This window comes from Vipera ursinii (assembly GCF_947247035.1).
Source record: "Vipera ursinii genome assembly, chromosome: 3".
In the NCBI taxonomy this organism is placed as follows: domain Eukaryota; kingdom Metazoa; phylum Chordata; class Lepidosauria; order Squamata; family Viperidae; genus Vipera; species Vipera ursinii.
In genome coordinates this window covers 197,264,207-197,288,313 of record NC_139516.1, presented here as the reverse complement: position 1 = coordinate 197,288,313, position 24,107 = coordinate 197,264,207, and the positions used below count along the sequence as shown (strand labels likewise).

Here is a 24,107-nt window from a genome sequence, read left to right as displayed (position 1 = left end):
CATCAAATAACAGGATCAGTTTGATTTGTCAGCCTGACCTGTAACTGAAAATACCTATCAGCAGTGGCATTTGGGAACCGGTTTCAAAGTTAAACTGCTCTGAGTCGTAGGAAACCATATAAGAGGGTGTTCTGTTTTAAAAGGAAAGTTGTCCTAGATATGATGGTCTAATTTTTTGGAGAAATCTTTTCTCTGCAGAATCAGAGGCCAGCTGTATGTGGCACTTTCGCAGAGGTAATTATTTGTCACTGAAAAAGTGACAAATAAAATATTAGATAGTGAACTATGTTAACCCATCTTGTGTTAAGTCAGACGATGGACATGTTGAGTACAGTATTTGTTAAACTAGCCAGTATTAGCTTTTTTAGTAACAGTAGGGTGTTTCTGGATTTCATTGGACAGAGTAGGGATTAAAATGTAGGGCATTTTGCTGTTGAAACACATAATTTGTCATAGGTTAAAACAATAATTTGCAGATAGGCCCCAATGTGACCACACATAAACCAACCTTTACAATCCATGTGATTTATTTTTCTTCCTTTTAGATTATTTACTATTGCAAAATATTTAAATTGGGAGCTGACATGCTGCAGAGCAAAGCACCAGCTTGTATTATACTCTTGTATTTATAGAAATATCTCTGGATACTACATAGGCCCCATGGGTATGTTTAAAAAATAATTAGTTAGCGGCAGCCTATGATGTTTTGGAAATGTAATCAACTGTTTAGGGGGAAAAAATTAAGCAGTCAGTCAGATGGCAGAGACTAATCGCACAATCCTGTGATTGTGTGTGTCCATAATAACAACCATTTTTATGAGAGGCATGGGCCTAGTCAGCAGGGATAGGCAACCTCGGCTCTTTTATGGCTTATGGACTTCAACTCCCAGAATTCCTGAGTCAGCATAGCTGACTCAGGAATTCTGGGAGTTGAAGTCCATGAGTCATCAAAGAGCCGAGGTTGCCCACCCCTGGCCTAGTGGCTGAAACATGCCCTCAGAAATGCCAAGCAGACTTCAAAAAAGCCTCTTCCAAAGCTATGGTCCGTCCCTCCTTCTGGAAACTTCATTCTTGTGGGCTATGTTATCATACTGAAAAAGTTCTGTAGATTGTGGTAGGAAACATAGCTATATAGTCATTCCATTCCTATAGGCAGGATATGATTTTTTATTTAAGTATATTCCACCTTTATTTTTTTTAATAAGCAACTCAAGGTGGCAAACATATCTTAATACTCCTTCTTCCGCCTATTTTCCCCACAATAAGAACCCTGTGAGCTGAACTGAAAGAGAGTGACAGGCTCTCAGATGGCTTTCAGGCCAAGGTGGGACTAGAATTCACAGTCTCCTGGTTTCCGGCTTGGTGCCTTAACCACTAGAACACATGGATAATTTGTTCTTTTTTAAACGTACTGTACTTGAAGTTTGATAAACAATGGATGCCTAACTTGGATTCTATAATGATTTAAATGAGGACCACTAAGCAGGTCTGAATCCTAACAAAATAGAGAACCAAACTATGTTTCTTAAATTCAGGATTTAGTCATTTCTGTTATCAAGGATCTTTCTTAGGTGCTCTGTGATTGCAGTAGTTTTGGATAAAGAAAGCATCAAACTATCTAAGCGAAGGAGAAAGAAATACAGTAGTACTTTATTTCAATTAAGCAAGTGTACACATTCCATTGTGCAGCTTGTCTTTTCAATGATTTTTGCAAGATCATTCCTTTCCTCATTAGGGAGAAAATGCTGGATTTATAGAGCACATTGAAGCGCCAACATCTCGTAATAAATATCAGAAAACAGGATTTCCCACATTACTAAGGATATCTTGAGAACCAAATCTGTTCATTTTAAAACAAAGCAAAATTAAGGAAAGCTGGAATTCTCAGGTCCCAGATTTCGAATCCCAGCAGAAAAACCTTACATTTTCTTCCACAGTATTATGAAATTACAACAGTACATTAATTGTCACTGATTTTTCTTGGGCCAGAAATGGAATACCTTTATTACAAAGTTTTCCATGTAATTTGTATTTCTGAAACTACTATAATGCTATATTCTTTTTAGTCTTGGAAGGAGAACTGAAATAGGTTAAAAACATTGCCTTTCAGAAATACTTCTCATTCGGTCTGAAGCTACCACGGTATTTATGTTATATATCGATGGCAAAATTGCAGAATGAATCCGTCAGTCTCTCCAATGACTTGTGCATTTTGGAAACGAGAACTATTCTGATGTTAGTTACATCCTAGTTTAATACAGTGCCTGCAGCAATACATGAGATAACTAAAATTCCTAACCTACTGTACATGGATCATCTGGGTGGTGAAAAGATTCCACACCAATTCTAAATAATCTGCCACTCAGTGGCTTTGGTGAAAGAGTTCTGGTTTTTTTTCCTCATTAAGAGCTTCCTAAATATTGTTTTAACTTCTTGCTTTTCAGATTATTCAAGACAGAATATTTAAGCACATATCCCGTAACAGTTTAATATGGAATAAACACCCTGGGGGGTTATTCGTACTGCCGCAGTATTCATCATATCTGGGAGATTTCCCTTACTATTATGCTAACTTAGGTAAGTAGTTCTCTCTTGAGGACCATACTGGTGGGGAAAATGAATCTCATTTCTGGCTGATGTGTAACTAACAGTCAGAAGCAAATGGAATCTAAGCTTTGCAATAAGGTGGCCCTCTAAACCAATGTATGAACACAAGCTCTCAATGAAAGTTCTTTTACTTTTCTAGCAAAAGAGTAGGAATTTGAGAAAATAGACTAGCTGCACCAAATCACATAAGACCACAGGCTGCAACCAAAGGTATTGTCACTTTTCTGCCATAGTCCAGACAAGAAGCACCAACCAACTGGCTGGGGAATTCTGGAAGTTGAAGTCCACAAGTTGTTGTAATAGAATCTATCTTTTACTCTCCCCAAAACTAAGGATGGCCCTTTCTGATATGTTTTCTCTACCCTTCTTCCTTCAGACTCAGATTTTATTTATCAGATTGTTGTCTAGCCTGCAGCTCTTCCTCCTGTCTCTCATGATGAGTCCCACATAGCAGAACAGTAGCCATCATTATTTGTCAAGAGAATCAGGAAAAATGGAAGGACGGGGAATGTAAAACTATCCGAATCGAGCAAATAGCTTTGAAAATAAATAAAAGAACCCTGATTTTACCTGTTTATGTTTTCTCTGGCACTGTCCTTGATTCCAGCTCTGCCAGAGCTTTTGGGCACTGAACCTGAATCACTGTGCCAGTAAGAAAACCTTCTTCTCTTAAGGCCACCAGTCAACCAGACTAGTGACAAAAAAAACCTTTTAACTCTGAGTCCCTCTGAATCCTACCACACTGTCTTTCAAAGGAAAAGTTTGGTGGTATTAGATTATGGAGTAGTTAAGAGCCATCATTCCCATTATTCATTGTAATAGCAAATGGAAGATGGATGACCTATAAATTTTATGAATAAATACATATTTAAATAATATTTATTTATTTATTTATTTATTTATTTATTTATTAAATTTATAGCCCATCCATCTTATCTCAAGATAACTCTGGATGGGAGATCTAAGGAGATATTTATTTTTCTGCTTAATTTTTGGTTTTCCTGATTATTATTTTTCCTTTAAGGAAGAATTGCCTTAAACTAAGGTCATTTTCCTTTGGATGCCGATATTCACATCAATGATTTGATTTATTACTCCCAAGTTTCATCACAATAACAAAAAAAGGAGGTTTTGGGTTTTTTCTGCTTAATTTTTGTTTTTTTCTACCTATTTTTTTTCCTTTAAGGAAGAAATGCCTTAAATTCTGCATCATTTTTCTTTGGATGCATGTATTAACTTTATAGATTGCCTTTTTTCCTAAATATTTTACTTTTTAAATACCTGCTTTATCTCTTCCAGCAATCTTGCTTTTATTTATATATTTTGGTTTTTTAACAGCTATGATATTGTTGGTTCTATGCCGCACAGAGTCACATTCAGTGAGATGGGTGGGCATATAAAATTATTTAGCAAAAAATATTTTTTTTAAAAAATGGGATAATGAGAGATTTACCTTAATTTGCCTCAGAATATGGTAAAGGGATAGTTGGTTTTGAATTCAAAATTGTCTTCTTTTCAGGGAAGTTCATTCTTATGGAATCAGCTAGCAAATAGTAAGAATAATAAGAAAGAATAAGAATAATAATGTTGGAAGGGACCTTGGAGGTCATCTAGTCCAAACCCCTGCTCAGGCAGGAATTTAGTGCACTTTGTGTTGAGGGTTAAAGTCAAAATATTTTAGAATTTTTAAAATGATTGGGCTGGTTAATTTTTCTCTCATTTTCTTCTCAGGAGTCAAGGCCCCATCCAAATTCACCGCCGTCATCCATGCAGTTACTCCTCTGGTGTCCCAATCTCAACCTGTGCTGAAACTCCTGGTTGCAGTAGCCAAATCCCAGCACTGTGCTCAGGTGAGAAATACAATCAAAAGCCCATAAAGATGATGGAACTTGCAAAGATAGCTAAATTCTTTGATTGGAGGAAAAAAACCAGTATCTTCATGTATGATTAAGTGGAAACCAGTATGGAGTATTTGCATCAAATTGAAAAATATGCACTTATGATTTGTGCTTTTGCTGGTTAGAAAAAGACTGGATAATAGAAAAGAGTGAGCTTTCTTTTGTAATCATGGAATGAGGCATAACTGTAATTGTGCTTAATGTTTGCTACAAAGGAAATCAGAAGCTTCTTCTGTTTGCTTTTATTTTTTTCTTTCTGCACTTTTCCTTTTTTTCCTTTTCTCTCTTTTCTGCTTTTACTTTTTATTAGTTTGCATTAGTTTTTAAGTTCTTGGTAAAACTTTTAGTGCAAATTTATATTAAAAATGAATAAATGCTTTAAAGGAGCAGTGAATGGCCCATGATCTGCATGGCATGTGAAACCTCCCAGCGCCCATTTCATGGGTTCTCATTAGGAAGAACCAAAATGTTCAGTCAGCTTTTTGCATTGGGTTTCCTTTGATTAAGGGGTAGACCTCTCCATCTTCCCGGTGTGGTGAGTTTCAAAAGATAAAAATAAATGCCTCAAATCTCTTTAAGATTTAAAGTGCCACCCATTTTCTAAAGAAGCACCACGAACATTTTGGACTCACTCATTTTGGGGACACAATGACATCACCACCCATCCCTTGAGTGGCCTTCAGAAGCCCCCAGTCCTCAAGTGTGATCCTTACACTCTGTACATAGCTTAAGGGGACATTGTAATCTGAATTACTTGGTGGCATATGCCTTACACTGAGTTGAACTTTGGTATTGTCTATTGCTGAATACAGGATCTTACGTTGTTTTCCACTCACCTCTCTACCCTCATTAGAAGATACCAGCACAAAATATATCAAAATGAAAATTGTTTATGCAGGAGCGCTCCTTGAAAAAAAAATGGAGCTAAAAGCCTGTTTGCAACAGGACTAAACTAAACTATCCTAGATAGATAAACTCGGTCACTTCTCCTATTTAGATTAGGTTTATTATCAGGCTGTATGATAAAAGAGAAATGAAGTTTGGCAATCTGTTTAAATTATGCCAATTAACAAGATTTGCATAATTGCTGTGAGACTAATTCAGCCTCTTAACATTTCTGCACAGTATACAGTTTTTAGTGGTCTTTGAAAAGTCTAAAAAAAGTGTGAAAAACACTGAAATTCACGACGTAATCCAACAGCCTCTTCTGTTCCTCTTCCTCCATGTTGACTTTTAAGTCAGGAGGACTGGTAACTTGCAGAGATTGCCAGGAAGCTAAATTCAATTCCTGTAAGACATTCTACATTTGTTGCTGGAGAATGGGGGCAAATAAGCTGCCCTGATCTTTCGAAAAGCTGAATTGTGCATTCGGTATCAGGACACAAGCTCCCATAAAAACATGATCACCACTGATTAGAGCACCCTGCTGTGATGTCAAGCTGTGAACACTTTGTCTCTTGTCTTTTGTCCAAGATGTTTTCCAGATTGTCTTTTTAATGAAGTCCCGTCCAACTGGGACAACTTTCTTGTTGTTAGTCAGCAGAAGTAAAAACAACAACAACAACAAAAGTTAATTAGCCCCTCTTCTCTAGCTAAGGGACGCGGTGGCTCAGTGGGTTAGGACGCTGAGCTTGTCAATCAGATGGTCGGCAGTTTGGCGGGTCGAATCCCGAGTGCCGCGTAGCAGAGTGAGTGCCTGTTACTCGTCCCAGCTTCTGCCAACCTAGCAGTTCAAAAGCACGTAAAAATGCAAGTAGAAAAATAGGGACCACTATGGTGGGAAGGTAACAGCGTTCCATGCGGCTTTGGCGTCTAATCATCCTGGCCACATGACCACGGAGACATCCTCGGACAAGCGCTGGCTCTTCAGCTTTGAAATGGAGATGAGCACTGGCCCCTAGAGTCAGAAACGACTAGCACGCATGTGCGGGGGAACCTTTACCTTTACCTCTCTAGCTAGGAATTAAATCTCATTGGGGGACTTTTTCTCTTTTCATTTGTTTCTGGTTGTGAAGTTCTAGACCAGTGGTGGTGAACCTATGGCATGCGTGCCAGAGGCGGCACTCAGAGCCCTCTCTTTTGGCACATGTGCTGCCACCAGCAGCAGGTCCATCAGACCGCCACCACCTCCCGGAGCAGGAGCAATGCCCAGCACAAAGGAGGCGAAGCAGCCAACTAGCAAGCTCAAGTAGAGGTGGTAGAACAGAGGTCACCAACCATTGTCGATGGCGGACTGGAAGAAAAGGGAGGGGGAAGCATTTTACATGCGTGCGTGTGTTCACCAGGCTGCGAACACACATGTGCGGCAAATGGGGCAGGGCTAGTGCCTGCGTGATACTCATTAGCCCTGCCCCATTCTTGCGTGGCTCAGTGCCTTGTATTTGAATCCCACCACGCGGCAGCGGCCGTTTTTGCATCTTGCAGCATGGTGGTCCATTTTTGCACCCCTGTTTTTGCATGCCGGAGACGGCACTTGGAGGTGCCTCCCCCCCCCGAGGACACCAAAATGCTAATGCGGCCCTGGCACTTTGCAATAAATAAGTGGGGTTTGGGTTGTGGTTTGGGCACTTCTGTCTCGAAAAGGTTCACCATCACTGTTCTAGAGTAAGAGTGCAGAGCAGGTAGCTAAGATAGCCCTTGAGCCTCTGTACACTGTGACCTCTGCAAGCATTTTCCTAATGGGAAAACTCTTCTTGACATTTCAGATCATTGTCTTATGGAATTGTGATAAGCCCCTCCCTGCCAAGCATCGCTGGCCTGCCACTGCTGTGCCTGTCATTGTTATCGAAGGAGAAAGCAAGGTACATTTTCATTGTTGTGGTTACTGTTGTTTGCTTTTTTTAAAATTACAGCTACATGCCTTAATTCCTCCTGGTTCTTCTTACCTTCTTAATGCATCCTTCCTCCAGACTGAGGCAGGATAGATTGCATAGATAAGTCTGGGATCCCAGTTTGTTTGTTTTTTTAAAAAAAATTGAGACTGGTTCCTACCTCACCTCTCTCTTATATATTTTGAAAGTCAGTGGGCCTTGGGAATATATAAGAGATTTAACAACTACAATTGAGACCAAGATTTCTGCTGGTAAGCACATCAGTTGTTAAGTGAGTTGAGCCTGATTTTTGCAAGGGTTTTTAGTGAATCGCTACGGTTGTTAGCTGAATCACACCGCTGTTAATTGAATCTGGCTTGCCCGTGACCTTTACTTGTCAGAAGCCTACTGGGAAGGTCACAAATGACAATCACATCACACACACACACACCCGAGACACTGCAACTGTTGCAAGTACATGTCTGAATTTTGATCACATGGCCGTGGACATGCTACTATGGTTATAAGTATGAGGACCAGCCATTAATCACTCTTTTTGGTGCCACTGTAACTTTGATTGGTTGTTAAATGAATGTTTGTTAAGTTGAGGACCTAGCTGTATACTAGACTACCAATTTATCGGATTTGAGGTGGCATAGTAGGGACGCGGTGGCTCAGTGGGTTAGGACGCTGAACTTGTCGATCGGAAGGTCGGCAGTTTGGCGGGTCGAATCCCGAGTGCCGCGTAGCAGAGTGAGCGCCTGTTACTCGTCCCAGCTTCTGCCAACCTAGCAGTTCGAAAGCACGTAAAAATGCAAGTAGAAAAATAGGGACCACTACGGTGGGAAGGTAACAGCGTTCCATGTGCCTTTGGCATCTAGTCATGCCGGCCACATGACCACGGAGACGTCCTCGGACAAGCGCTGGCTCTTCGGCTTTGAAACGGAGATGAGCACCGCCCCCTAGAGTCGGAAACGACTAGCACGCATGTGCGGGGGAACCTTTACCTTTTACCTTTTTAGTAGATTTGGAGTGAGAAGAGAAAAATAGATTTAGGCAACAATGAAAAAAAAATCTCCTGCTGACTTGTACTTTACACCTGACTTTGCGTTCAAGCAAGTTTATAATACGGTAGCAAAGTATCAGATCCATTATTCCTTCTCCATAATCGCAAAGTACTTGTACAACATACTTCAAGGAGGGTGCTGATTCTACAGTTTCATGCAATTTCATGGTTCTTTATTGAACTAGATGTCCCAATTGGGGGGGGGGAAATATATCTAAATTATTGAAGCTCCCAGGTATTTCTCATCCATCTGAAAAGAATGGAGGTAATATCTGTGCTTTTCTCCAATACACTGAATGGCCAATAAGGTGGCAGCTAAATCAGTTGTTGACTCAGATCTCAGGGTAGTTTGAGATTCACTCCAGGGCTCAGAGACAGAAGGCTTCTGTTTGAGGCTGCCCGCTTCTACAGATTTGATTGCTTCCTTCTGTCTCCTTCCACTTTTGTTGTGTTGTTTCATGTATTGGAGGGCCTAAGGAAAGAATAGATCTTACAAGGTTCAAAAATGCAGCTAAGCAATAGTCTTGGAGCTTTTTAGGGACTACAAAGAAATCTGGAAGTGTCGTCAAGAGGATCGTATTTCTCCTCCTGCACAGCAAATGGGGCAAAAAATATGTTTAGAATGTCAAATTGGCATTTTTTTTACAGTGTAAGCTAACTTGATCAAGCATAACAATTTGCTCAAGCCTGACACCTTTCAGACACCCAGGATTATAGCCCCCATTTGCTTTGCTGCTGAGAATTATCCAGGATTTGAATCCATCAAAAACCCCAGGGTGGCAAAAATTGTTATAAAAGATGCCTTAAATGTTTTCTGCCTCAGGACCATCCTTCCCCCTCAAAAAGCTATGTTCATGTGTGAATGGTTGAAACTCATTATTAGCACTCTATGGTAGATACCTTGTCTTTCAATACTTCATCTTCATTTTTATAAAAACAAGAGCAAAATCACCACAAAAATAGGTCTTCCCAATATAAATGTTTTGGCTGACAAAAAGATTTTTTTTAAAAAAAAAATACAGATTCTGCTGCTGTTTTTCCTTCTAGAAGTATGAAGATTTAATGAGAAAAGTTAGTTGGCAAATCAGTGAAGAGGATTGGGGTGGGGGTGGTGACAAGAAAGAAGCAAATCTGAACAAAACAAAAATCCAAATTTGTTTCATCATTCATCAGTGCCTATTAGATCATAGTCTAATCAGCTTTCACACTTCATCAAAGGTTGTGCCGTAATTCTCAGAAAAATGTTCTCAAAATAAGTTTAGAAATGCACATTTTGGGATTCTGAGTTTGCACATTGGTGTGGAAATGGAATGAACTACATCTAGAAATGGCATGCAGCAGAAATGGATTGAATTGTCTGCCTGTGATAAATTAATGTATAGACACACGGAGAAGCCAAAATGTCTCAAGAGAACCCAACAATATTCTTGTATCAACTACTGCTCACAAATTGATGTCAGGGTGGCTTGAAAAGATTAATGCAAAATCCTACACCGTCATTGTATTGTCTTAGGAATGTTGTAACTTGGAATTTACACTCCTTTTGTTCGTCACTTCTTGTTTTCAACGATAGTATCAGGCTAGCTATAGATTTTGAAAACCAGCCAGTGAAGTGTATTGGTTAGAGCATTAGATATTGCTTGGGAGGTATAAGTTAAAATCTTCACTCAGCCATGAATTTTAGCCCGAGGCACTGCGTCAGTCACTATCATTTAACCTAGCCTACCTCATCAGATTTTGATGAAGATGAAGTAAGAAGGAATTCTAAATGCTACTTTAAGCTTTTGGGAAGCATATATATCCTAAATATAGCCATGACTTATTGCCTTTTAATTGTATAAAAATGGTTGGTTGGTTGGTTGAGTTCCAAAAAAATCAAACTAGAGCATTATGCATGACAACATTTGGGGTAAGGGAATAATGCGAACACATAAATCTAGAAGGCCACTCTTGCTGAAATTAATCAAGAGTAACATAATCACATTGTTAGGTCGGATGCAATAAGCTACAAAGGAATTCAGTTCTTGCACAGGAAGCGCTTTTCTCTCACAGCCATCCCCCCCTCCCCCTTTAATGCTGTGGTAGAATGTTAATTCTTTGGTCTCAAGTATGGAGGCCCTGCCTGCAGATAAGTCTCAAGAGCATCTCACCGACCCATGCCGTTCGCCCTACAGGTGATGAGCAGTCGCTTTCTGCCCTATGAGAACATTGTCACAGATGCTGTTCTAAGCCTCGACGAAGATACGGTGCTTTCAACCACTGAGGTGAGATATTTTATCTGTGGAGTGAACTGGCTCTTCCAAGTCATACTAGTATTTGACCTTTCTTTCTTTCTTTCTTTCTTTCTTTCTTTCTTTCTTTCTTTCTTTCTTTCTTTCTTTCTTTCTTTCTTTCTCTTTCTTTCTTCCTTCCTTCCTTCCTTCCTTCCTTCCTTCCTTCCTTCCTTCCTTCCTTCCTTCCTTCCTTCCTTCCTTCCTTCCTTCCTTTTCCAAATCTATTTAAGGGGTTCTTGGTGCTCTCTGAGCTTGGTTGTTTTCTTTCAGATGTTTTATTACCCAAACCACATAACATCATCAATGCTAGTAACAAGTGGCCTTCTAATAAGGATCGAGAGGAAAAACCACAGCCCTTACTAACACTGATGAAGTTACTTACTTTGGGTAATGAACTGTCTGCAAGCTCAGAGTACACCAAGGATCCCTCATTTCAATCCTGAACTACAAATATTCTCCTTAAAAGTCTGTTTATTTTACTTTCGCAGTTATTCCGTGCTGCAAAAATCTTGCAATGATACTCATCTAGAGAGCGCCAAGTTGCAGAAGGCTGCCTATCATATAGTATAACAAAAATTCAGGTAGCTGGCACTACATAAATCGAGCATGGTCCACTTAGCTTTTATTGAAATCTGCTCTAGACCATATTCTGGATCTCTTCATTATTATGAAGAATAATAGTGGTGGTGCAGTGGTTAGAATGCAGTACTGCAGGCTACTTCTGCTGATTGCTGGCTACCAGCAGTTCAGCAGTTCGATTCTCATGGGTTCAAGGTTGATTCAGCCTTCCATCCTTCTGAGCCCAGTATCTGTTTTAACTAAGAGGAAGCAATATCAATATCATCTTAGATTTATATACCGCTTCACCGCGATCCTTTCTTTCTTTCTTTCTGTCTTTCTGTCTTTCTTTCTTTCTTTCTTTCTTTCTTTCTTTCTTTCTTTCTTTCTTTCTTTCTTCCTTCCTTCCTTCCTTCCTTCCTTCCTTCCTTCCTTCCTTCCTTCCTTCCTTCCTTTTCCAAATCTATTTAAGGGGTTCTTGGTGCTATCTGAGCTTGGTTGTTTTTTTTCAGATTTTTTATTACCCAAACCACATAACATCATCAATGCTAGTAACAAGTGGCCTTCTAATAAGGATCGAGAGGAAAAACCACAGCCCTTACTAACACTGATGAAGTTACTTATTTTGGGTAATGAACTGTCTGCAAGCTCAGAGTACACCAAGGATCCCTCATTTCAATCCTGAACTACAAATATTCTCCTTAAAAGTCTGTTTATTTTACTTTCGCAGTTATTCCGTGCTGCAAAAATCTTGCAATGATACTCATCTAGAGAGCGCCAAGTTGCAGAAGGCTGCCTATCATATAGTATAACAAAAATTCAGGTAGCTGGCACTACATAAATCAAGCATGGTCCACTTAGCTTTCATTGAAATCTGCTCTAGACCATATTCCGGATCTCTTCATTATTATGAAGAATAATAGTGGTGGCGCAGTGGTTAGAATGCAGTACTGCAGGCTACTTCTGCTGACTGCTGGCTGCCAGCAGTTCAGCAGTTCAATTCTGATGGGTTCAAGGTTGATTCAGCCTTCCATCCTTCCGAGCCCAGTATCTGTTTTAACTAAGAGGAAGCAATATCAATCATCTTAGATTTATATACCGCTTCACAGTGCTTTACAGCCCTCTCTAAGCGATTTACAAAGTCAGCATATTGCCCCCAACAATCTGGGTCCTCATTTTACCAATATCAAATGGATGGAATGCTGAGTCAACCTTGAGCCGGTGAGTCTTGAACTGCTGACAGCCAGCAGCCAGCAGAATAAGCCTGCAATATAGGCATTCTAACCACTGCACCACCAGGGCTCTGCTGGCAACCTAATTCCGTGTCCATCTGGAATTCTTGTGGTTTCATCTCAGCAATGCTTCTTGGTCTATCAGAAAAAAAGGTTGACTGTCCTATTGGGCCAAATGTAACATGCAGATATAGATGGATGTATACCAAGTATTCACAAGTGTATACATACAGACAGCTAGTTTTTGTATTAATTTCTACTATATTCTGGTTTTAAGAGCTGTGTTTGCCTAGCATTGGCCTGATATTTCTTTTGAGAAGCACCACACACAAAGCCTAGATTGCATGTCTCTCTTCCCTACTTCAGAACTGCTGTACTAAAAAGCAAGATTGCAGCAGAAGAAAAAAGGCTGCTGGGATGGAGAGATGGGGGCAGGGAGTTGAAGATCAGGGAACCCAATGTAGAAAACCAATTTTTTACAAGTAGGATGAGTATTGATTTCTCTCAACTCTTCCCGTAAAGAGATGGTGGGAACGAGCGACCATTTATATAACATGGCAATATATTGGAAATACATTATTAATGGCATCTCTGGAAAAGCTTTGAGTGTTTATTGTCTCCTTCAATTTCAGTGTGATTTTCCCCTTTCTGTCTCTCTCTCTTACTTTTCCTTCCCTTAAAAAAAAAAGCAAGTTCTCCTTTAGAATTTATTACTTTGGAAATAGCACAAAGAGTCTTCTTCCAAGACTCAAGACTTTAAGACCCAAAAGAGCCGGTTTGGTCTAGTGGTTAAGGCATCAGGCTAAAAACCAGGAGATTGTTTATTCTAGTCCCACCTTAGGCATGAAAGCCAGCTGGGTGATCAGCCCAATCAGCTGTAGGGAAAATAGGAAGAAAAATGAGTATTAGGTATATTCGCCACCTTAAGTTGTTTACAAAAAACATAATGAAAGTGAAATACAAATACATAAATAAAAATAACCCCATTCAGTGTTTCTGGAATCCAGTTGTTCCTATTATATCTGGATTTTTAAAGATATCTTTATTAACTTGAATGTACATGGTCTTGCAAATGGTTAGAGCAGGGGTGTCAAACTCAATTTCATTGAGGGAGGGCCGCATCAGCATTGCGGTTGCCCTTAGGGGGCCAGGTGGGTGTGGCCTGGGTGGGTGTGGTCTACTGGGTGGGCGTGGCTAGAGTGCGGATGGCCTACTGGGTGGGCGTGGCCAGCTCTACATCATTGGCATCAAGGGTGCCTATGGGGGCCTGGACAGGAGTGGGACAGATCTGAGGGTCTCTGGCAGAAGGAGGGTCTCTGGGCCAGGACCAAGGCAGTGGGGGCCGTTCCCTCACTGTTTCCAGGATGGCTTCGCAGGCCGCATGAAACCACTTCGCGGGCCGAATCTGGCCCCCGGGCCTTGTGTTTGACATGTCTGGGTTAGAGGATGAGGCTATGTGTGTAGCTGTGTCTCTTTCTTCTCACAACGTCTGTTGAAGGTCCATGTTTGCTTAAAGACAACTGTATTTCTCTGCTATAGAGACATGATTAAAAATAAAATCAGAGTTTACTGTAGTTCAGTGGTTCAGAAGTCTCTCTACATGCCCCAAAATATCTCCCTACTACCTGGATCGTAACAAAGCTTTGTCCAGTCAGCATCTTATTTTCCACACGGCTCAAGTGTTCTGAATCTGGAAGTTCTATGTGGATTCTAATTTGATATCCCTGTTTTCTAACAATGGGCTGACCCTTAAAGTATGCCAAACTTCAGCCAGGTTAAATTCTAATTTATTTTGAATCAAATGCAGTGTATCTAAATTACTTTATACAACCATTTCTTTTCTTTTTTTGCATTTGGTTAGTTTTATTATTGCATAAGCATTGTACAATAGTAAGGGATAAAAAAGAATGTAACATGCAAGATTATAGTGTAATAAAAAATACATTGTAAAATGAATGTGGTTTCCCCCAACAATTCTGCTGTTTAGATATTTACACTTTGCTTTAAAGTTTTACAAGTAATGCTTATATCTATTAAAGTTAGTTTATCAGCTTTTTTTCCACTCAGTTTCTCTCATTTTTCTTCAAAAACTCTATTCTAAATGTGTCAACTTGCCTTGCTGTGTAAGTCGTGCATGCTTGGAATTGGTTAGTCTTCTGTTATATATATTTGTCCCATGCCATATATTGTTCCATTTTGGTCTGTCAATCTTAAATCATTGGCCAGATTTCTCTCTCTTTTATAACACCGTATATGCTAGTGACTAATACTACATTCTGCAGATTTCACACAAGACTCAGAATCATTAGTAAGGAAACCTGGTTTAAATTATCCTCTCCAATCTTATGTCCTGTGGAAGTTTGCTAAGTTAAAGCTCCCAGAATTCCCAAATGAACCTGAATAATAAATTAAGGGGGTTATCACCTCAAGATATCTGAATGTCTACTACTACTACTACTACTACTACTACTACTACTACTACTAAAGTTTTGTTCCATACAGTATTATCCTTGTGAACTCTAAAGCTTCCTCCTTCTGTTATGTATTCAAGATAGACAGTGATTAATATTTATGTTTCTTATATGTAGGGGGGAAGGTGTATACATTTGTTGTATATAGTATCTTTAAATGTATATTATGTATGTGTACATTTTGAGAGCAAGCAACCAAATTTCATTTTTAATGTGTGTCATTGGGCCCACAGTAAAAAAAGACAATAAAGGTTGTCTGTCTGTCTGTCTATCTATCTCTATCTATCTATCTATCTATCTATCTATCTATCTATCTATCCAACTGAATAGTAATTTCCCAGCTTTCAAATATGAGTAATAAAACTCCGAAAAGCCTCAAATGCTTCTTTATTTGTACCTTTAATTAAGGTTTTAGATTTTCACTCCTAATGTAATGAAATATTAAGCTATCCTGCAGGGGGGGGAAATCTCTATGACTCATAATTAGAAGTCCATGTGGATTTAAGGAGGAGTGTCGGCTGTCTTAAGAGGTTAGCAAGTTGGCTAATTTTCTCTCCCACCCCCACCCTCCAACTCAATTATTCCCTATTTGGTTCTCTACATTAGCCTTAATAAGAAACTAGGAATCTTATATGTGGCATTGAACATTCATTTAGTATCTACAGTAGGGGTCTCCAAACTTGTCAACTTTAAGACTTGTGGACTTCAGTGCATCTTCCAGGACTCTTGTAGCTATTCATAACTTCATGGTAGAACAAAGGGTTCAGTGCAGAAGATTCCACATTCAATCTTTGGCATGTCCAATTGAAACACTCAGGATCAGGTGATGGATAGACCTTTGCCAGGAAGTTCTAGAAGGCTAGTAAAGACCAGTTACTTTCTTATCTCTGGTATGGAAGAGACACCCCATGCAATAAATCAGTCTGGAACAGAATTTGTTGTTGACAAGGGTTTGCAACTGGATACCCATTTCCCCATTACATTTCATCTGTCTAATGATATTGCCATATGCCAGCCTGAAATAATTCTAGCATACTTTCTAGAGTTTTGTCTAGTTAACATGGGTTGTGGTGATGCCAAAGTACTCATAATTTGTTCCTTGGCACTCCTTGTTTTTGTTTTAAACCCCTGATTCATTGTTGACTTAAGGGGATTGCCTGGAGTGGTCTCTGCAGTTTTCCTGACAAGATGTTGTTGTTTCTTTTCAGAAGTGGTTTGTCATTGTTTGCTTCCTAGGGCTGAGAGAAGGTGACTGGCTCAAAGTCATTCAACTGACTTGGTGCCTAAGGCAGTCTAGAATTCACAGTTTCTCATTTTCTTAATTGCCTTAACCACTACACCAAACTGGCTCTTGTTCATTTAGGTATTTAAAAGCATCAAGCTTATGGGAAGAAAATGACACATAGGCACTTTGTTTGGAAGTGCACCGATCTGCCCCAAAATTAGTGAAAAGTAACTTAATAGGGAAAAGAACATTTGAGGAAGCTAGATGAGATGGTGTGAAAGAACCTCAACAGTCAGAGTGCTGGTAAATGGCTTTTTTTTTATTTGTTATGCCCACCGTGGTAGCCATTTTGTGAATTAGCACACCCTTTTGATTCCAAGGATGTCTCTTTGACTCAAAAAAGTTGCCTGAAACCACCAGGAAAATACATATTGTAGGTAGTCCTCGAACATAGTTCACCCCATTTTTTTTGTTGCTAAGAGATACAGTTGTTAAGCAAATGTTGCCTCATTTTATGACCTTTCTTGCCACAGATGTTAAGGGAATCACTGCAGTCGTTAGGTTAGAAGCACGGTTGTTAAGTGAATCTGGCTTCCCCATTGACTTTGCTTGTCAGAAGGTTGAAAAAAGTGATCACATGATCCCAGGACACTGCAACTGTCCTAAATATGAACCAGTTGCCAAGTATCCAAATTCTGAACATGTCACCATGAGGATGCTGCAACGGTCATAAGTGTGAAAAAGGTCATAAGTCACTTTTTTCAGTGCCATTGTAACTTTGAATGGTCATGAAATGAACTGTTGTAAGTTAAGGACTACCTATACAGTAAACATTAACCAGAATTTTAATGATGAATTGCTGATTTATGGTTGCTTTATTGAGAATTTGTATGCCCCCCGAAAACCTGAACAATGGAGAAAGACTATTTATAAATGTACAAATTGAAGTCAAAAGAACAACTTTTCATTTGTTACAATAAAGTCTTCACAAACCCCAGTAGGATCCTTTATCTATATCTAACACAACTGTTCCTTCCTTAACTTAGCTTTAATCCTTTAAGGAAAACAGATATTGGCTTTTATATAAAGGATGTTAAAAGTGTCTGGTGATTTTCTGATGTATTAATAATTTGTGATCAGAGCTGTGGCAGGAATAATTGTTTTGCCTGAACTGTAAGCATTTCATGTTGTTTGAGCAACTTGAAGGAAGAGAATGAGTCGTAACTTAATTGGAAGCACCCTTTAAAGATATGAATCTCCTATCAGGCATTTTTACGGCAGAGATGCCTTGAACCTCTAGCTTCACAATAGGGGTGGACTGCATCATGGTATTTATAGTATCGATTGAACTCAAATGTTTGATTCAGTTCAAAAATTCAGTTTGAAGGCCTCATTTGCGCTGCTTGAATCTTCAGCTCAAATATTCCCACAGCCGTAGTAGGACGTAAAATATTCATTATCTGTCTTGCACTAGCTGAAGCCAAGGAGACAAGATTACAAATAAGGGCATGTGGAATTAATAATTCTGGAACATCTGTCTTTGGAAATCATCATTTTTATCTTGATGTTCCCCATCCAGTGGTAAAAAGAGACACTTCCTTTCTCCTCAACCAAATGGACACAGAATCACCTTACTGGTTCACTTAATAAACAAACGATTCAATTCCTATAGACACCCAGTTCTCCACTAGTTGTGAATGTTTACGGTGCCTGTGTCATGCCAGCAAAATGTTAATATGATTCTCTGGAGCTCTAGGCTCCTGTTAACGGAAAAAACATTAAAATGTGCATAATTACAGGGCAAAATGTCAAGTAGTCAGTTTAATTTACTGATGAATACAGAGAATTAATGTTTTGCAACAGTTCCAAGATTGCAAATTATGAATTAGTGAAAAGGTAATATTTTGTTTTGCTGACATTTTTTAGACTGTTTGATTACCATTTCCCACATCCATTTGGTTTGTCTTTTTTTTTTCTCCCATGCCTGCAGGTGGATTTTGCCTTCACTGTCTGGCAGAGTTTCCCAGAGAGGATTGTGGGTTATCCTGCCCGCAGCCACTTTTGGGATAACACGAAAGAGAGGTGGGGCTATACATCAAAGTGGACTAATGACTATTCCATGGTATTGAGTGGAGCTGCTATTTACCACAAGTAAGACTATTATGGGTATTTAAAGCCTGTTTGAAGGGGCGAGAGTTCAACTATATTCTTATATTTATCTAGATAAATTAAATTGACAACCCTGTTTAGCCCTCTTCTACCATTTTATTCCTCCTGACGTAGATGTCCAAAGAAGAGTATTTATTTACTGAAAAATTATCTTTTCTCCATCTATTCTGTGTTGAGTTAAATTATAGACACACAACGATCCTGGACTGTAGCTTATTACTTTTTTCATTTTGTCTTTGCCTCCCTTAATTTTGCAAAACTTTGCAAAGCAAGTTTTGTTAAAACATCAAGGATGATTCCTAAAGGATTAAAAGTTGAGTCTCTCTTCTGCAGATAATGACTTTGATTCCTGGTTTTAAGATCTGATAGTCATTAGTGTGTTTTTCTCAATTTCTTTCAAGTCACTTGTACTCTAAAAAAAGCAATTTGATTTGAATGCTCTCTCTTAAGGGCAATTGCAGACTTCAAAAAAAGCACCTAAACTCTTCAAAAGGATCTGCCCAAATTTTCTTTGGCATCAAGGGAGAATGAACATGTCCTAAGCCAGTTGAGGTTTAGGTTGACTGCCCATCTTAATTCAGCCAAATTGTACATTGGCATAACCTTTATAATTCATCTCAGTTTGTGAGTCTGCAGGTTTGCTTGTTGGGCTTATAAGGGAGAGAAAGGCAAGGAAAGGCCTCTCTGTCTTTTTCCGTACAACAGTTGTTCACACTGTGTTTTCTCCCTCCTTTGAAAAATGAAAATATGTCACTGCAAAGGAATGGTTGTCTGGTTTCCTTAGGGTGATGGTCAAACAGTTTAACTTACCTCTCTCCCTTCCACAATCAGCTAACGTTGCAACTCTTTTTCAGTTTTCCTAGAATGAGTGGTGGATTTACAGAAACAGCTAAATAAGGTTAACAAAAGACATAAAGTAAATTTGTGTACATTTATTTTATCTACATAAAGTAAATAAATAGCCTTTGCCCCACTATGTCAGCACCTCATGTTTCTCAGGTTTTTCAAGAGTTTTTGAATTCTGGACTTCCCTTGTCATCAGAAACTGATGTCATCAATAATTCCCTTTTGGACACTTTTTTTTTTAACCTGGTGAATACTGACTTGGTACCAAAGCTCTAGTCATCTCCAGCCTGACTGGTATGGCCTGGAGCAAGCAGATATATTGCTCACTTGTGCAACATCTGCCCTCTTTCTCCATTTGGGCCCCTTCCTCTCTGTTTGGAGGTTATAGGTTGCCCATTGCTGCTTTAGAGACTTCTCCCCTGGACCATTCCCTGGATTGTGGAATGGCTCTCCAGCCTCTTTTGAGCTGATGGGCACGTATGGAATTATGAGAACATCTCATAAGCACTCCAACAAATGGCTGCTTGGTCATTTCAAAATGGGCACGAGAGACTGAATAAAAGGAAAAGTATGGGTTTATCTGCTATATGGTACCCATCCTTAATTGCTGCATCCTCAAGGTGCTCCTTTCTACCCCGGCATGCCCTTATCTTGGGTAGAGGCAGGTGAAAACATGCAAATTCAAGACCTAGCCTCCAGACATTCCCCGTGTTTATTTTATGAAAGACATCTGAGGCCCGTTTAAGACCCAGTGGCACTCTTGGAAATACTGATTATGCTGGAGGGTAATTGCTTTGCTTTGCACCGTGCCCCCTTTCGTTATCTTTAATTAAAATACGTAAGAGATGTTAAAAAGTCAAATGGAATAGGGAGTCTAGGAAGTCCCACAGAAGACACTTTCAGGCATTTTGACACTGCTAGGATTATATAAGTACAGATCTTTTGCTTCTAGTTTGAAGGGGGATCACAACTTAGAATCATAGGGCTGGGAGGGACCTTGGAGGTCTTCGAGTCCAACCCCCCCTGCCCAAGGCAGTAGTGCTTATGCTAATCCAGACAAATGGTTGCCCAATCTTTTCTTGAAAACCTCCAGCGATGGAGCACTCTGGGAAGCAAGCGGTTCCATTGATTAATCATTCTCACTGTCAAGAAATTCATCCTTGTTTCCAGGTTGCTCTGACAAGCTTCCACCCATTGCTTCTTGTCGTGCCCTCAGGTGCTATGAAGAGTAAATTGATGCCCTCTTCCCTGTGACAGATCTTCAAGTATTGGAAGATTTTCATCGTGTCTCCCCTAAACCTTCTCTTCATGAGAGTAAACGTTCATTCATCATACAATTTAGACTCCAGAACCTTATCATCTCTGTTGGTCTTCTCTACACTCTTTCTAGGGCCTCAGCATCTTTCTTTCTTTCTTTCTTTCTTTCTTTCTTTTTGGTATTGTGACCAGATGCAGTGTTAGCATACTTGTTGAAAAAAAGCCCCAGCCTGCAATGCATAAGATACATTGACAGTTTGTCAGCTGCATTGTTGCCTGAATTTCTGGGAACAGCCCACACTTTTGTTGAATGGACTTACAATCAGTACTAATGTGACAGCTTCCTACATTTCTAAAGCTGTTGCAACCTTTAGCTCCTGGATACACTTTGAAAGACCATTCAATCCAATTTGGTGGCTATCAGAAAGTTCCACTGAAGTTCTGTTGGCTTATGACATGTAAATGTGTGTACTTGGAATGCACATTGCTAGATTCTCACTGAAGGCCCTCAATTGTTGTGTTGCAGATATTATCACTACCTGTACACTCATTACCTGCCTGCTAGTCTGAAGAATGTGGTGGACCAACTAGCCAATTGTGAAGACATTTTAATGAACTTTTTGGTGTCTGCTGTGACAAAATTGCCTCCCATCAAAGTAACACAGAAAAAACAGTACAAGGAAACCATGATGGGACAGGTATGTGCAGAAAGTCTGCTTTAACCTTGGTTTGTAAATATTTTAAGGGGGGGGTCAAGGACTACCATAACAGAAATTCTCATAATAGTGAACAAAACTATTCCAGAAAAAAAATGCACTTCCTGAAGATGACATATGCTTAAGAGCACACATCTCTCTGAAAGTTGGCTCATCTGTAAATAAACTCACGAAAAATTAAGTCCACAAACAACTTTAGGGTACCTGCCAGAATCCCAACTAATGTATTCTGACACCAGAATCTAAAGGATCTCAAGGGTGAAACTTTGGCAGCTACATGCCTCTGCGTCTCAACTTGCCTTTAGATAAAGGGGTGGGAGGTGTTACTTTCAAATGGGTAACAATGAGAAATGAAACTTCAATTCAGCTGAAGACCCTGTGGGAATCTGAAGCCTTGTCAAGGACACCGGAACAGGTGTGAATTTGAAGCAGACAGTTCCCATAACAAAATGAACTTACTGATATGGATTATGCAAGATGTTGGGGATTTGACTGGGAAAATTATTATTTAAGTCTATGAATTAGTGTTGGAACCTCAGAGTTAGTTTTACTTTGACATAATCATGCAGTGTATCCAGTAAACAGTAAACTTTTTAGAAATGGAATGAACCTGGAATTTTATAGGATTCTCGGGCTGGATGTTGACATAGGTTACCAAGGAGCTCTGCTGGTAGATGTATGGTACCTATTCTTAATCTGTACTAATGGGAGTTCACTTATAAATCTAAAATAAAGCGCTATGTCTTTTTAAAAATGTTATAAATACCCTGCAAATGAATGGATTTAATAAACATAAAACTTGGCGTTATTCAAAAATAGCCCGCCATCGTGATGTGAAAGGAGAAATGTTCACAAATGGTGCTGCAACAGATGTGGGTTTTCTATTTCAGAAATAATTATTTAAAGTCAGTTCTTGTAAGAACATGCGGGGGGGGGACTTCAGAATTTTTCTCTCTGCCCCCCCTCCCACAAAGAATAGGATGCTTATGTTAATTTGGGGCTGGTGGTGCAGTGTATAGTCTGTTGATGACTATTTTTTTTTCCATTTTTGCTTAACTTTAAGAATTTTCCCTGCAGATGCCATACATTTGAATCTGAAAAGCTACCCAATTGCAATAATTAGGATTTTTGCTTGAGAAGTCCGGGTGGGGGGAGGGGGGGGCAAGTTCAGCTAGAATTATTTTCTTTGGGTTGTTTTTTCTGATGCGTCTTTTGAGATGGCTGAAACTTGCTGGTGAAATTGTTCTTTAATGGCCATTTCTATAAAAGTTTATTACTGTAATTCTTAGTTACCTTAATTTATAACTTTAAGCCACCTTGGAATTACTAAAGATGAGGTACTGCAGGTCATTCATCTGGACTAATCTCAAGCAGACAAACTCAGGCATTTGCCTCATTTTCTGACCTTTCTTGCCACAGTTGTTAAGTGAACCGCTGCAGTTATTAAGTTAGGTTGTTAAGTGAATAAGGTTTTCCCATTGACTTTGCTTGTCAGAAAGTCACAAAAGGGGAACACATGAGCCCGGGAGACTACAGCCGTCATAAATACAGGCCATAATTCTGATCGTGTGACCCTGGGGAACGCAGCAATGGCTGTGAATGTAGAGAATGGTCATAAGTCGCTTTTTTCAGTGCCATTGTAACTTCAAATGGTCACTAAACAAATGGTTGTAACTCAGGGACTACCTGTAGAAGGTAACATGAACCAGACAGGGATGAAAAAGAAAGAAGTCCATGCAATCGCTTGCAAAAGTTCTGGATGAAGAAGTTCAAAACACAAGAAGGGTGGGGGGGGGCATCTGGATCTGGGGGAGGGATGACCTCTTTTCCACTGCTGCAGAGAATAGCCACGCTGAGATCACAATAGATGGCATTGTTTAATTGGAGGAATCCATTGCGTACCAACCTTGCTAGATCAAACTGGCTGGACAGATATTATGGAATCATATGCAAATGCACTTACTAATTCCAGATTTTAGATATAAATGGAAACCACATATGGTTGTTTTTTTTCCTGACAGTGAAAATGAAATAAAAAACTATAAATGGAAGAAGGCTCAAATTAAGCAACCACTGATGTTGCTGGCACAGAAAGCGTACCAGTTAATGTGATTTTTATCTTCTAAACAAGTGGCTATTTGTCATTTAAGTTTGTTCTGAGTGTTATCAGGGAACCCCCTAAAAGCTCATCTCAGCATCTCATTCTGCTTCTTCTATCTAACAGAGCACTAATAAATTAATGCAGTCTTTCTCAACCTCCGCAACTTCAAGATGTGTGGACCCAGAATACAGGTAGTTCTTGACTTATGACCATTTTACAACTTTTCTTGCCACATTTGTTAAGTGAAGTACTGCAGTTGTTAAATTAATAACACGGTTGTTAAGTGAATCTGGTTTCCCCATTGTCTTTGCTTATGAGGAGGGGTGATCACATGACCCTGGGACATTGCAACCATCATAAATAGAGTCAATTGCCGAGCATCCAAATTTTGATCATGTGACTATGGGGATGCTGCAATGGTCATAAGTGTGAAAAATGGCCATAAGTCACTTTTTTCAGTGCCGTTATAATTTTGAACAGTGTAGAATAGGATAGAATAGAATAGAATAGAATAGAATAGAATAGAATAGAATAGAATAGAATAGAATAGAATAGAATAGAATAGAATAGAATAGAATAGAATACACAGAGTTGGAAGGGACCTTGGAGGTCTTCTAGTCCAACCCCCTGCTCAGGCAGGAAACTCTATACTATTTCAGACAAATATGAACTATTGTAAGTCGACTAATTGTAATTGGAAGATGGAATTTTAAAAAATGTTTTTTCTATTATTGTTTTCCTTTTTTTTCCTTTACCCCTTCACATCTGAAGGTTAGCTATAGCTTCATCAAAACTCTGATCCTGGTGTTGCCCAATGCACACTGGCTTGACTGTGGGTTGGTGAGCTGTGGTTTATCGTGATGTGCTATCCCAGCCTG

At 39.4% G+C, this 24,107-nt stretch overlaps 1 protein-coding gene across 1 annotated transcript in view; it reads left to right on the top strand.

Annotated features, from left to right (window-relative positions):
* EXT1 (exostosin glycosyltransferase 1) overlaps nt 1-24,107 on the top strand; it is a 310,771-nt gene that overhangs the window by 283,033 nt on the left and 3,631 nt on the right. The window contains exons 5-10 of the mRNA XM_083359823.1: nt 2,445-2,577; nt 4,339-4,457; nt 7,211-7,306; nt 10,556-10,645; nt 18,131-18,291; nt 20,939-21,110. Of these exons, the coding sequence (XP_083215949.1) occupies nt 2,445-2,577; nt 4,339-4,457; nt 7,211-7,306; nt 10,556-10,645; nt 18,131-18,291; nt 20,939-21,110 (771 nt within the window). The remainder of the gene's footprint in view (nt 1-2,444; nt 2,578-4,338; nt 4,458-7,210; nt 7,307-10,555; nt 10,646-18,130; nt 18,292-20,938; nt 21,111-24,107) is intronic.